At 39.0% G+C, this 14,666-nt stretch overlaps 1 protein-coding gene across 2 annotated transcripts in view; it reads left to right on the forward strand.

Annotated features, from left to right (window-relative positions):
- NFKB1 (nuclear factor kappa B subunit 1) overlaps positions 1–14,666 on the forward strand; it is a 121,668-nt gene that overhangs the window by 81,700 nt on the left and 25,302 nt on the right. For both annotated transcript variants that reach the window (XM_082653173.1, XM_082653174.1), the window contains exons 10-12: positions 5,898–5,989; positions 8,283–8,421; positions 14,343–14,486. In XM_082653173.1, the coding sequence (XP_082509299.1) occupies positions 5,898–5,989; positions 8,283–8,421; positions 14,343–14,486 (375 nt within the window). The remainder of the gene's footprint in view (positions 1–5,897; positions 5,990–8,282; positions 8,422–14,342; positions 14,487–14,666) is intronic.

Here is a 14,666-nt window from a genome sequence, read left to right on the forward strand (position 1 = left end):
ACAACAAATGCTAAAGGAACTTCTCTAGGCAGGAAACACAAGAAAGGAAAACAGCTATAAAAATAAACCCAAAACAATTTAGAAAATGGTAATAGGAACATACATATTGATAATTACTTTAAATGTGAATGGATTAAATGCTCCAACCAAAAGACAGGCTTGGGCTTCCCCTGGTGGCGCAGTGGTTGAGAGTCCGCCTGCCAGTGCAGGGGACACGGGTTCATGCCCTGGTCTGGGAAGATCCCACATGCTGCGGAGTGGCTGGGCCCGTGGGCCATGGCCGCTGAGCCTGCGCGTCTGGAGCCTGTGCTCCACAACGGGAGAGGCCACAACAGTGAGAGGCCCGCATACCGCCAAAAAAAAAAAAAAAGACACAGGTTTGCTAAATGGATACAAAAACAAGACCCATATATATGCTGTCTACAAGAGACCCACTTCAGAACTAGGGACACATACAAACTGAAAGTGAGGGGATGGAAAAAGATATTCCATGCAAATGGAAATCAAAACAAAGCTGGAGTAGCAGTTCTCATATCAGACAAAATAGACTTTAAAACAAGAGACAAAGAAGGGAACTACATAATGATCAAGGGATCCATCCAAAAAGAAGATATAACAGTTGTAAATATTTATGCACCCAACATAGGAGCACCTCAATAACATAAGGCAAATGCTAATATCCATAAAAGGGGAAATCAGCAGTAACACAATAATGGTTGGGGACTTTAACACCCCACTTTCAGCAATGGACAGATCATCCAAAATGAAAATAAACAAGGAAACACAAGCTTTAAAGGACACGTTAAACAAGATGGACTTAATTGATATTTATAGGACATTCCATCCAAAAACAACAGAATACACTTTCTTCTCAAGTGCTCATGGAACATTCTCCAGGAGAGATCATATCTTGGGTCACAAATCAAGCATTGGTAAACTTAAGAAAATTGAAATTGTATCAAGTATCATTTCCAACCACAACGCTGTGAGACTAGATATCAATTACAGGAAAAAATCTCTAAAAATCTCTAAAACACATAGAGGCTAAACAATACTCTACTAAATAACCAAGAGATTACTGAAGAAATCAAAGAGAAATCAGAAAATACCTAGAAACAAATGGCAATGAAAACACGATGACCCAAAACCTATGGGATGCAGCAAAAGCAGTTCTAAGAGGAAAGTTTATAGCAATACAATCCTACCTCAAGAAACAAGAAACATCTCAAATAAACAACCTAACCTTACACCTAAAGCAATTAGAGAAAGAAGAACCGAAAAAACACGAAGTTAGCAGAGGGAAAGAAATCATAAAGATCAGATCAGAAATAAATGAAGAAGAAATGAAGGAAACAGTAGCAAAGATCTATAAAACTAAAAGCTGGTTCTTTGGGACAGTAAACAAAATTGATAAACCATTAGCCAGACTCATCAAGAAAAAAAGGGAGAAGACTCAGATCAACAGAATTAGAAGTGAAAAAGGAGAAGTAACAACGGACACTGCAGAAATACAAAGGATCATGAGAGATTACTCCAAGCAACTATATGACAATAAAATGGACAATCTGGAAGAAATGGACAAATTCTTAGAAAAGCACAACCTTCCAAGACTGAACCAGGAAGAAATAGAAAATATAAACAGACCAATCACAAGCACTGAAATTGAAACTGTGATTTAAAATCTTCCAACAGACAAAAGTCCAGGACCAGGTGGCTTCACAGGTGAATTCTATCAAACATTTAGAGAAGAGCTAACACCCATCCTTCTCAAACTCTTTCAGAAAATTGCAGAGGAAGGAACACTCCCAAACTCATTTTACGAGGCCACCATCACCCTGATACCAAAACCGGACAAAGATGTCGCAATTAAAGAAAACTACAGGCCAATATCACTGATGAACATAGATGTAAAAATCCTCAACAAAATACTACCAAACAGAATCCAACACACATTAAAAGGATCATACACCACGATCAAGTGGGGTTTGTCCCAGGAATGCAAGGATTCTTCAATATACAGAAATCAATCAATGTGATACACCATATTAACAAATTGAAAGATAAAAACCATATGATTATCTCAATAGATTCAGAAAAAGCTTTTGACAAAATTCAACACCTATTTATGATAAAAACCCTCCAGAAAGTAGGCATAGAGGGAACTTACCTCAACATAATGAAGGCCATATATGACAAATCCACAGCCAACATCATTTTCCACGGTGAAAAACTGAAACCATTTCCACTAAGATCAGGAGCAAGGCAAGGTTGCCCACTCTCACTGCTGTTATTCAACACAGTTTTGGAAGTTTTAGCCACAGCAGTCAGAGAAGAAAAAGAAATGAATTCAAATTGGAAAAGAAGAAGTAGAACCATCACTGTTTGCAGAGGACATAGTACTATACATAGAGGATCCTGAAGATGCTACCAGAAAACTACTAGAGCTAATGAATGAATTTGGTAAAGTAGCTGGTTACAAAATTAATGCACAGAAATCTCTTGCACTCCTATACACTAATGATGAAAATCTGAAAGAGAAATCAAGGAAACACTCCCATTTACCACTGCAACAAAAAGAATAAAATACCTAGGAATAAACCTACCTAAGAAGACAAAAGACCTGTATGCAGAAAACTATAAGACACTAATGAAAGAAATTAAAGATGACAAACAGATGGAGAGATATACCATGTTCTTGGATTGGAAGAATGAACATTGTGAAAATAACTATACTACCCAAAGCAATCTACAGATTCAGTGCAATCCGTATCAAACTACCAATGGTATTTTTCACAGAACTAGAACAAAAAAATTCACAATTTGTATGGAAACACAGAAGACCCCAAATAGCCAAAGCAATCTTGAGAAAGAAAAACGGAGCTGGAGGAATCAGGCTCCCTGACTTCAGACTATACTACAAAGCTACAGTAATCAAGACAGTATGGTAGTGTCACAAAAATAGAAATATAGATCAGTGGAACAGGATAGCAAGCCCAGAGATAAACCCACACACATATAGTCACCTTATCTTTGATAAAGGAAGCAAGAATATACAATGGAGAAAAGACAGCCTCTTCAATAAGTGGTGCTGGAGAAACTGGACAGCTACATGTAAAAGAATGAAATTAGAATACTCCCTAACACCGTATACAACAACAAACTCAAAACGGATTAAGACCTAAATGTAAGGCCAGACATTATAAAGCGGGAAACATAGGCAGAACACTCTTTGACATAAATCACAACAAGATCCTTTTTGACCCACCTCCTAGAGAAATGGAAATAAAAACAAAAATAAACAAATGGGACCTAATGAAACTTACAAGCTTTTTCACAGCAAAGGAAACCATAAACAAGATGAAAAGACAACCCTCAGAATGGGAGAAAATATTTGCAAACGGAGCAACTGGGAAAGGATTAATCTCCAAAATCTACAAGCAGCTCATGCAGCTCAATATCAAAAAAATAAACAGCCCAATCCAAAAATGGGCAGAAGACCTAAAAAGACATTTCTGCAAAGAAGATATACAGATTGCCAAGAAACACATGAAAGGATGCTCAACATCACTTACCATCAGAGAAATGCAGATCAATACTACAATGAGGTATCACCTCACACTGGTCAGAATGGCCGTCATCAAAAAATCTACAAATAATAAATGCTGGAGAGAGTGTGGAGAAAAGGGAACCCTCTTACACTGTTGGTGGGAATGTAAATTGATACAGCCACTATGGAGAACAATATGGAGGTTCCTTAAAAACTACAAATAGAACTACCATATGACCCAGCAGTCCCACTACTGGGCATATACCTTGAGGAAACCATAATTCGAAAAGAGTCATGTACCACAATGTTCATTGCAGCACTATTTACAGTAGCCAGGACATGGAAGCAACCTAAGTGTCCATCAACAGATGAATGGATAAAGGAGATGTGGCACATATATACAATACAATATTACTCAGCCATAAAAAGAAATGAAATTGAACTATTTGTAGTGAGGTGGTTGGACCTAGAATCTGTCATTCAGAGTGAAGTAAGTCAGAAAGAGAAAAACAAACACCATATGCTAACACATATATATGGAATCTAAAAAAAGGAAAAAAATACTGGTTCTCATGGACCTAGGGGCAGGACAAGAATAAAGACACAGATGTAGACAATGGACTTGAGGACACGGGGAGGGGGAAGGGTAAGCTGGGACGAAGTGAGAGTGTGTCATGGACATATATACACTACCATATGTAAAATAGATAGCTAGTGGGAAGCAGCTGCATAGCACAGGGAGATCACCTTGGTGCTTTGTGACCAAGCACTTTGTGGGGTAGGAAGAGTGGGAGGGAGATGCAAGAGGGAGGGGATTTGGGGATATATGTATACGTATAGCTGATTCACTTTGTTATACAGCAGAAACTAACACACCATTGTAAAGCAATTATACTCCAATAAAGATGTTAAAAAATAATAATGCAAAAAATATAATATTTCAATTTCACATTTTTCAATAAAAATAATGTAGTTTCGTCACTAAAAAGAAAAGAAAGAAAGATATACTCACTACAAGAATGAGCATTTTCAAAGTAAGCAACTGCATAGCTGGAAATGTAGCCCCTATTAAAAGAACTATGGCTTAAAACAAAGAAAATTCTCCTTTGAGGCTAAATGCTCTGAGATTAAAAAGTCAGAAAAAACGAGATAAGATTTTAAGGTAAAGGTATGAATATATATCTGTATCCCAAAAATGTTTACACTTTCTCTGCAGGTTTTGGTGTCAGTATTCTTTCAACCCATTGTATCCAAGTAATATGCATTTCTAGATTTCTGGTTGTGCATACTATGAGTAAACACAATCTGAGTACCTTTATTTGTAAATGTGACTCTTAATCATTATCATTACATTGGAATGGCTTATTAAGAGAAGTCTTGAACCTAGCTTAAAGAATCTGAATAACTAGGTCCAGGGTAGTCCTACCTGAAGGCAGAGGTATTAACCAGTATATAATATGTCTTATCCAACCCTAATATTCCTAAAATTCTATGTAAATAGAAATATAAATTTAGTTTTTGCAAGTCAACAGTGTACACCTTCCTATGAAATAGGAAGTGAAGCCAGGGAGATGCCAACCTGAGTTATATTGTCATATTTCTGCAGGAGTAGAACCCATGACTGAAGTGTGAAATTTAGATGTTCTAACTTAACCCGAAGGGACTAGACCAACATGATATATTTAGCAGTTTCTTAATATGGACTAATAAAATATTATAGGGAGGTAGCATAGTAGAATGTGTAAGAGCCTGAAACGTCACTGGGTTCAAATCCTGGCCTCTTCATTTACTAGCTTTTCAACCTTAGATAAGTTACTTAACCTCTCTGACCTCCAGTTTCTCTTCTGCAGAACGAGGATATTAATAGTAGACCTGCATCACAAAGTTGTTGTGAGGATTAAATCAGCTAATATATACATATAAAATCACTCAGAACAGTGTCTGCCATATAGTAAACTTTATATTGGTTAAATATTATTATGTGAATCTGTATCAAGTGAACCACCTTTTGGGATTCTGATATTCCTCACTATCCTTCGTGTTTCTCAGGAGTGAATTGGTTTAGGGATGAAGAAGTGGAAAAGACTGATTAAGAGAAAACTCAGATTGAATAGGTAAATCTAGTACTCTGTCATTGTAAATGAATCTTGGGGCCCATTACTATGGTAACTAATAGAAAATTTTCACTAAAAATTTTAAATAATTCAAAAGTGTATTTTATATTAATTACTTTTGAAAAAGGTTAAGTACGTAGTATTTATAGGTAGAATCTTGAACAAGCTTTATTTTTCATGTTTTTGAATATTATTATACTATGTGAAATTATACATCTGGACGTGACTGTTTGCAGATGATATCCAGATTCGATTTTACGAGGAGGAGGAAAATGGTGGAATCTGGGAAGGATTCGGAGATTTTTCCCCCACAGATGTTCATAGACAAGTAAGTGGATGATGATGGCGATGAAGATGATTCTACATTTTCTGCCTTATTGAAATTCACTAGTTTCCATATATAAAACAAGGAAAAATCATAAATATTTATTTAACTTTCATAAAAGAGCACTGTGTCTTGCAGGTGTTCCAGAAAAGTTACCTACCATAGAATTATGGGCAAGGCTGTATTAGACCTTGCAAGGCATTTCATTTGGGTGTCTGATCAGCTAGCCACAAGGCAGTGGCCCTTAGGTCCTTTAGTAGAAATGTTTTAAGTGTTGTATTCATCTGTTCAGGCTTCCATAACAAAATATCATAGACTGGGTGGATGAAACAAAAGAAATTTGTAGCTCATGGTTCTGGAGACCAGAAGTCCCAGGTCAAGGTCTGACAGTGTCAGTTCCTTGTGAGGGCTCTCTTCCTGGCTTGCAGACAGGCACCTTCTTGTTGTGTCCTAACAGGGCAGAGAGAGAGTAAGCTCTCTGCTCTTCTTTAAAAAACAGTAATCCTGTCCAATCAGGGCCTTGCCCTTATGACCTCATTTAACCTTAATTCTTCCCGTAAAAGCTCTATCTCCAAATACAGCCACACTGTTAGGGCTTCAACATACGAATTTTGGGGGAACACAATTAGTCCATAACAATGTTCTACCAGTGTAATATGCGGAGACCTGTTAAAAGGGTATTCTAATGAAAAGTGTTGAAAGGAGGAGTCTTCTAGTTGAGGCTGATGTCATCATGATAAATCAAGATCTCCTGGTGACAATTGAGTATACGACTAAGAGATGAAAATGCTGAATCCTCATCTTAATGATTACACTGAACGATTGAGGAATACAGTTTTCACAAAAAGTTGGAAACAATCCAAATGTCTATCAGTAAGTGGCCAGTTAAATAAATTATGGTGTATCTATGTGATGGAATATTGTGCAGTTATTAAAAAGAATGAGTACTCTATGGACTAATATGGAAGAGTCTCAAAGATACAACATTAAAATTTTTTAAAAGGTAGATATAAAGCAAAGTGTATATAAAAAAGATTCTATGTTTATGTTTACATACGCATAAAGAAACTCTGGAAGAATACAACAGAACAGGGAGGGACAGGAATGGCAAGGAGAATTTTCAGTGTACACCATTGTATACCTTTTTATATTTACGAAGCTTGATCCATGTGAATACATTACATAGTCAAAAAATCCAGCTAAAACATCTTTGAGGCGGGGTGTTAAATGCTGACACTGCGTGGCTGCTCAAAGCAGCGGGCCCCTCAGCACCGGTGATTCGGCCCCAAGCATAGTTCAATGAAAAAAATACGTTTTGTTACAAACGCATTAAAGCTATAAGGTGAGATCACATTTTGATAGCATAATACTTTTATTATTGCTCGGTTCTTATTTTATCATTTCTATCATGATTTTCTTTTAAATTTTTTGTCTAGGAGTCCATTTTTAGGTTTCCAAACATTTAAAAGATGTTTGGTTGATGATTTCAACATTATATTGTGGTCATAGAAGGTGGTCTTAGATATAAGTTCTTTGAAATTTTTTTGTCTTTCTCTGTGACTCTATGATCAGTTTTTTTAAAATGTTCCATGTGTACTTGAAAATAATTATATCCTTTCTTTTTTGTTTGGTGGAAGGTTCTGTATATAACTGTTAGCTTGAACTTATTAATTTTGTGGATCAAGTAAAAAAAAAATCCAGCTAAAAACTGTGAAAATGCCTGACTATTCTGGCACTGCCAGATATCAGTGAGGAGGCTGTCTTATGGGTGTTACCGAATGCCCTGTGTATGCCTAGAGCCTTGGCCATCCTCACCTCACAATACACTGACCCTGTCATGATGTCTCTCTTACAGGGTTTAGTTTTTTGTCTTCATTGGCTGGCAGGCAGGCTGGTAGTAGTACCACCTTCCTCACTCTCTCTTTCCACGACTAGCCTTTCTGATATTGCTGTAAATAATCTTGGAGGATTTTAAGGCTAATTTGGAAAAGGAGAAGATGTATGCAACGTATTTTATTCACGTGATTATTTATACTGAAAGACATTGGAAATTTTAGACGAGTGAACTAATGAAGTTTTGCAATACATTGGCATAATCTTATATTTCAGTTTCACATTGGCAATTTAGTAAAAATGTATGGGTATAGAATTCTAAGGTTGTAAATTTCTCTAAGGTGTTATATACTTTTTAGTACCTTGTGTCTAAACGTTGGGCATAAAGAATGTGTTTAATGAGTAGCGTTGCTGGAAAAGAAGTGTAGTCCTACTCCAACATTTGGATCTTTGTATCCTGCAGTTTGCCATCGTCTTCAAAACTCCAAAGTATAAAGATGTCAACATTACAAAACCAGCCTCTGTGTTCGTCCAGCTTCGGAGGAAATCTGATTTGGAAACCAGTGAACCGAAACCTTTTCTCTACTATCCTGAAATTAAAGGTAACTTGGTTGTTTAAACACTTGTGCTTGTTGCAACAAGAGGATGGTCTGATTAGAAAAGATCAGGTAGTCTCCTCCTTTGAACAGCTTCCTAGTTTCTGGGTCCATGGTGCTTCTTTTTAGAGAAGAAAGAAGTAATATATGATTTGGGGGTCATAGAATTAAGTCTAGCCTTTTAAAATAATGTTATTTCATTGAGTTTTATATGAGATTTAGACATTTGAAAATTCTCTTTGAATTTGAGAACCTATCATTTATTGACTACCTCAGGGTTCAGGTAGTTGAGATGAAAAGATAAGGCTTGTTGTGTAGGAGAATCAGCCGCTCTGTCAACTGGCCTCAGGCACCATGCACTGCAGAGCTATAAAAATGAATAAGGCAGCATTCTCTTCCTCACAAAGGACACACCGAGAAGGGGAGATCATAAGTCTCCTTCAGTTGTTACAGTGAGGTGTCCCCAAAAACGTAGAAGAATGCAAGGAGAACGAACCTGAGATTCTGAAGAAGCCACCACGAAGAAGGCTTCTTCAAGGTCCTGAAAGTTGGCGATGTATTTCAGTAGTTGAGTGTGCAACAGAGAAGGAGAGGGTTTCCTAGACTTAGGAAACGTGAGGAGCTAAAACAGCTAGTGTTTATTCAGGGAGAAGTGAGCATTATGAGCACTGAGATGCACTCCTGGAGGCCACAGCAGGTGAGGAAGGCCGGGGCCAGGCTCTGTGGGGCTGTGATTGGCACCTAAAGAGTTTTGCATTGACTCTGGAAAGGGGAATGACCAGGCCAGTTTGGATTTGGAATGTTGCCTCTGATTCTCTCTGTAGACACTGAAGAGACTATCTGGGCAGCAGACAGTGAGTCAGAGGAGGAATGCAAGAATCCAAGTGAGCAATGGTGAAGTTAGTGAAGGTCTTAATGCAGTGGAGTGAAAGGAGAAGGTGGATTCAGGAGGCAGTGCAGGGATGGTGTCAAGAGGACCCAGGTGCTGGTTGGGGTAGGGGGTGAAAAGAGAAAATCAGGAGTCCTGGACGGTTCTAGGAATCCCAGCCTGGGAAGGCTGTGATGTGGTTGAACTGATGAAGAGTCAAAGGAGCAAAAGTAGATCTGGGTGGGCAAAGACAGAGTTCAGTTTAAAGCATGCTGCATTTTAGGTCCCTGTGGCAGATTCCTAACAGGCCATTCAAAAGGCAGGACTGGAACTCCAGAGAGGGCAGGGTGGGAAATTCACACTGAGACTCCTCTCGGAATGAGGGTAACAGGCCTCAAAGGTTATTTGTTAACCTGGAGTCCACTCACCCCTATGGGGCTCCATGGCTAGAAGTGTACTTTAAAACAATTAGTTTTTTTTGTAATCCTATTTTGAATTTTACATACTAAAAACTGTGATTCTAAGAAGAGATCCGTAGACTTCACTAGACTGCAAAAGAGGCCGTGGCACAAACATAATTAGAAACCCCTGGACTAGAGGGAAGTGAGACTGGGGAGGGACAGGGCGCCCAGGTCCTGGCTGAGGCTGGAACCCACAAAGGTGCCGCAGCAACGATCCACATGGCTGCTAATCCTGTGATAGCAACATGGGATGGGGGATCTTTGAGGAGGGCTTTCTTTTCCTAGAATTCATGTGGCAGCAGCATTTAGAAAACGGGTCTGTGATTTCTTGTTTCTTCTCTGAGCTTGTGGCCCCTCCACTGATGGGTCAGATGTACAGTGCATTCCGTTACTGGTGCTTTGAAAACACTGTCAGCAGAGGATCCTTTTTTTTCTCTCCACGTGACATTTCGTGCGAAATCCCAGTATATAAACCGGAGAGGCTTGAAGTGGAGGTGGCAAGTCCGCCCACTTGGCTCGTCCAGGAAGGAGGCTTACCTCTCCGCACTTCCCTCCCTGCCCAGGAACCGCCTGAGGGCTTCCGAACGGGCCTTCGGCGTGAAGTTTGAAAATCCCTGCTTTGGATTAAGCACCCTTCTTTAAAAGTAGACCCAGAAGAGAAACAGAGCAAAATTGTTTTGCAGTTTCTGAGGGGAAAAAAAAAAAAAAAAAAGATTTCTTCTCCTAAAATGCGTGTTCAAAATAATGTCAATTTTTCTAACACAGAGAATCAGATAAAAAAAAGGAAACCCAGATTACCTACACATGTGTAAGCCTAGAAATACTCAAAGCTGAGCTTGGTTTCTAGGCTGCCTGTGTCCCTTTCCCAGTGGTATCGGTGCCTGAAAAGAGTCTGATACAGCAGGGACACGTTCAGACTATTACTTTCTTTGCTACCCTCTTATGGTAGGAGCTATCCAGGGCTGGAATTAGAGAATGGGGTCTCCTGAAAGTTCAAAATCTCACCTTTATGCATCAGGCACTTACCTTCCAGGTTGTCATTGACTAAAAGCTCCATCTATAAGAACAGTATAGAAAACCATCTGGAAAAATAAGAGTTTGTAGTTGAGCTCCACAGAAGGAATGGCCAACATGTATTGTGGTTGAGTTGTTGTGAGACTAGAACAATTTTATTGAAGATAACAAATTACCTTAGTCTAGAGAACCTTCTGGATTATAAAATCCCAAGTTGAAATAATCACGAGGACAAATGATTGCACCAGGCCTGTGTGACTGGCCAGAAAAGTAGCAGGCCATTTAGCATCCGAGTCGCTATGTGAAGATCAATCTAAACTATACAACCCAAGGAATCATTGTGCTCCTTTCTCAGAAGTCCTTGAATATACCTTCCACTGCCCCCAGCCCCTGCAGTCACTCCTGAACTCATTGCTTCATTTTATATTCTTCACTTATTTTTATCAATATGTAAAATTATCTTACTATTAATTTATGTGTATATTGTCTTCTTCCTACCTGTGTTCTTTAGGTCACAGATTTGGTCTTTCATATTTATTGCTACATCTCGGACAACGTAGGTCACGTAGTAGATGCTTGTTAAATATCTGAGAGCTAAGTTATTGTTTGACCAACCAAGTTGCCATCCTCACCCGAAAGACTAGTAACTTGTTGGGTGCCACCAGTTAAGACATTAGACAAAGAAATAGATCATATTCCTCTTGTTGTACAGAATCATGCAGCCCCGAACTCTGCATCCTTTATGGTCATTGACGTTGTGTCTCATAAAAACGTCATGGAGATGGTGGGTCCAGGAAGACAATCAAAATAATCAGGAGAGGGATGGTTGGCAAGGGAAGAAGAGGGTTGAGGAACTGTTATACAAAAGCAAAGAAAGACCATAATGACTTTTCAGTCTGAAAAGATGGAGATTAGGGAGAAACAGAATCATAATCTGTAGATTATGAAAGGTATGGTCAGGATAAATGCCGGCGTGTTTACTGGCAAACTACAACCCAGAAAGTGGGAATGAGATACTTTTAAGGCACATGCACAGCATAAGGTGGTAGAGGCTAAAAGTTTTATTGACATTTGTGAACTAAGCTGTTATCTTAAATCATCAGTTATTAAAGGAAGCAAAGATATGTTGGAGTGTTTCCCCCGAAATGGTGACCTAATATAATGGAATGCTCATTAGACCTTGTATCTGTTCGTCACTGAGCCCTGACCTCATACAAGTCCCTCAACATCCTAGCTTCGGTTTCCTCTTCTGTAAAAGTAGACCTTGTAGTGAGTGACCACTTAGGTCCCTTTTAGAATAGGTTGATGTTTCATAGTACATTCCATGGTCCACTGTCAAAAGCAGACCACAAGGGTAAGTAAACCCAGGGTGAAAATCCCCATGTTCAATTCCATGGCAAGCAAAACAAATGAAACCTCTATTTAAAAAAAAAAAGCTTGTCACATGGAATTTTCTATATCAGTTTCTTGTTATTAACATCTTAATGGCTGTAGGATAGTTAATATTTTTAAATTGAGTCTTAAAAATTCCCATTTTACAATGAAATATAACCAGTCAATGTCCCTGTTTTATAAGTCAAAAGGAGTACCTAGCAAATACCAAATGATCTCTTTGCTAGAAGGCGTGTCAGTAGATAACATTTATTTCTAAAGGTGAATATGTTGTCTGCCTTGCTCTTGTATTTCATATTTCTGATGAACTAATATCCCATGTGAGATCAACAGTTTATAGGATGAGTAATAATTGTGACTTAGTTATGATACAACTGATGGAGAAACTTTATCTGTCCAAAACCTTTGATAAGGAAATTGCTCAAGTTTCTCCACTTCGAGGTCACCCTTTCTGGTGGAAGCATGTTTTCTTCAGAGTTGACCCATGCTGGCTTTTTTCTTCCTAGCGAGTCTGGACAGGATCCGTTTTTAAAAGATTATTTTTTAAGGGTACTTTGCTACCCTACTTTCCCCTGCTTATCTTTCAACTGCACTTAGATGATCACGAGATAATCAGTACACAACAGCATTCTTTCTAGCCCTGAGATGACTGAAATGACGACAGAATTAGAAATAAGTGAAGATCTTTCTGAACATAAACAGTGACCAGAACTGATGTGAAGAATCAGAAATAGGACAGTTGTCAAGTATTGGGCTGCTGATTGAAAAAAAGAATACCATATTGACTGTTGATTTAATTTAAACAAAAACCAAAAACTTCTTTCAGTGCTTTATTTCAGAAGAGAGAAGGGAGAAAAAATATATAGGGTGGGAAAATCAGAGAAGGGAAAGAAAGGGAAACAGAAAGAAGAAACAAGAAAGGAACAATAGACCACAAAGGCAGTGGCAGAACTCACAGGGGCAGTGGAGCTGGTGAGAAGCAAAAGAAAAACAGAGCAACCACATGAGGAATGAGGGGGGAAAGTCTCAATAATATCTAGACTTGGCCAATCAAAAATCTCAGAGGGCATCACTGTATTTTAGTCAAGTAGTGGTCTTAGACTTGCATGAGTCTTAGACTCTCGAGTTACCAATGACTACAGATCCATCTTTTATTGTCTTTCTGGGATGCACGCGTTTTTATTATTGTGGTGACCACCAAGGAACAGCCTCCAACACCTTATGTCTGCACTGTCTCTGCCTCTCACTTTGACTCTTTATTTTATCCTATGCACCAGCGACAGATGAATCTTTCTAAAATACCACCATATGCATGGCATTCCCCAGTTCAAAAACGTTCCATGGCTCTCCTGCCTGTAAATTAAATCCCTTAGGTTCATAATCCAGGTGCTTGGCAATGTGGTCCCAATCAGCCCCATTTCTCAAGAATTCCTCGTACTAAACTTTCACTTCAGCTAAGCTGATCCACTGCTGTTCTCATAAGCACGCAGTGCACATTGGTTCCTTCGTTACTTTCCCTCTACATCCCCTTCCCAGAACATCCTCCCTTTGCCCTCTCCTGATATAGAGTTGATTCTGGGAAGCCTTTTCCTGAATTTTCCAGCCCACAGAGACTCCCTAGAAGTCCTTCCTTGAACTCCTGGAACCCTAGTTGGCACCATGAATTTAACATATAGCATTTTAGTGCTTCGTCTCTAAGTCTTTCCCCTACAACCTTAAAATTATATTGGAGGGTTCTTGACAGCAAAGACATGATGTCATACTTCTCTTTATCCTCAGCACTTAGGTCATTGTAGACGCATAATAAATGTTAGCTGATTAGTAACAGTTGTTTTGTATGACCAAGTGAAAATGCTCAGTAATGCTGTTCTCATTCAGTATTTGCAGTCTCTTCATCTTTGATGGGCAGTCTAGTCTCTCACTAACTTGAATGACAGGGGGGACTTAAGAAACAGTGGCAGAGAGAATTTGGGTGTGTACTGTTCTGTGGTCCCTCTGAGGCTGGCTCTTGGTCTTTGTGCTTATTGGAATAAATATAATGCTTCTTGACATTTGGCGTCTCTTCCTCCTTGGGTGCTTTCTATTTCCCTTTAAGATGTTTAAAAATACCATCAGAATCAGTATTCTCTCTGTGGCTAGTAGTGGAGCTGAATCAATCTTTTCTCCTCTGGTTTCTCTTCCTTTAAATACAGATAAAGAGGAAGTGCAGAGGAAACGGCAGAAGCTCATGCCCAATTTCTCAGATAGTTTCGGTGGCGGCAGTGGGGCGGGAGCTGGAGGTGGAGGCATGTTCGGCAGCAGCGGTGGAGGCGGTGGTGCTGGAAGTACCGGCCCAGGTACGAACCAAGCCTGTTCTTTCACATCTGAAAGGGCAGATTTTCTTCTCCTAGATTTCCTTGTCTATGGGTTGAGTGTTGTGACATTACTGAACATGATATATTACATGACTTAAAATTTCCCAGCAAACTTTTTTCCAAAGAAATGCATGTTCATCTTATAATATGTAGATAGATTAA

Source organism: Grampus griseus (assembly GCF_964374135.1).
Source record: "Grampus griseus genome assembly, chromosome: 4".
Lineage (NCBI taxonomy): Eukaryota > Metazoa > Chordata > Mammalia > Artiodactyla > Delphinidae > Grampus > Grampus griseus.